We start from the raw sequence: 590 nt of genomic DNA, 5'->3' as shown, positions 1-590 counted from the left end.
TGCGATTTTCCCTGCGTCTACTCAATCCTCAAAAAACAGGATTGAGTAGACGCGGGGGAAATCGCACGAAGCTGCGGGGCAAAATGCGGCCGCGCAGCAGCTTGTGTGAAATTGACGCGTACCATCGGGCCAAAGGGAAGAGTGAGAGCGGAGCAGCGCTTGTGGGAAATCACCCCAACAAAACGGATCCGTTTTCCATTCTGCCATTTACCGGTCCGCCAACCTGTGTATGTGTGTGTGGGGGGATCCTATTTGCCTCGACAGGAGCACCTGCTTACCTTTGCTCGTATAGACCGTTCGGCTTCAAGTTCTTCCTCCAGCTCTTCAATCCGGGCCTGCCAGAAATACACAAGACTGAGAGATCAGAAGCAGTGATTGGCAATATTTGGGTCTGCCGTAGCTGGCTGCTAGCTGACCAGTCAGGCGAACGTTCCAGCTCCACTACACCTAGCCGTTAATGAGGGAAAGCCACAAGCCCTGAGAAGCAGGCTGACCTTATGTGACCCTTACCAGAGGACTGCGGGGGAACGGTCAATTCAAGCACGAGGAATCAAAGGGTACCGTTGTAGTATGAATGGGAATATAAAGAT

General features: G+C 52.5%; 1 protein-coding gene across 1 annotated transcript in view; it reads right to left on the bottom strand.

The window, feature by feature from the left end:
* The window catches only part of LOC107116919 (putative uncharacterized protein MYH16), a gene marked incomplete at its 5' end in the record, with an annotated part of 25,609 nt that extends 25,274 nt beyond the window's left edge, over positions 1 to 335 (bottom strand). The window contains one exon of the mRNA XM_015418945.1: positions 279 to 335. Within this exon, the coding sequence (XP_015274431.1) occupies positions 279 to 335 (57 nt within the window). The remainder of the gene's footprint in view (positions 1 to 278) is intronic.
* Positions 336 to 590: the final 255 nt, after the last annotated feature.

Source organism: Gekko japonicus, unplaced genomic scaffold (assembly GCF_001447785.1).
Source record: "Gekko japonicus isolate JY-2015 unplaced genomic scaffold, Gekko_japonicus_V1.1 scaffold2681, whole genome shotgun sequence".
NCBI lineage: Eukaryota > Metazoa > Chordata > Lepidosauria > Squamata > Gekkonidae > Gekko > Gekko japonicus.
Note: the sequence above shows the minus strand (reverse complement) of the source record. Positions and strands in the feature narration are given on the sequence as shown.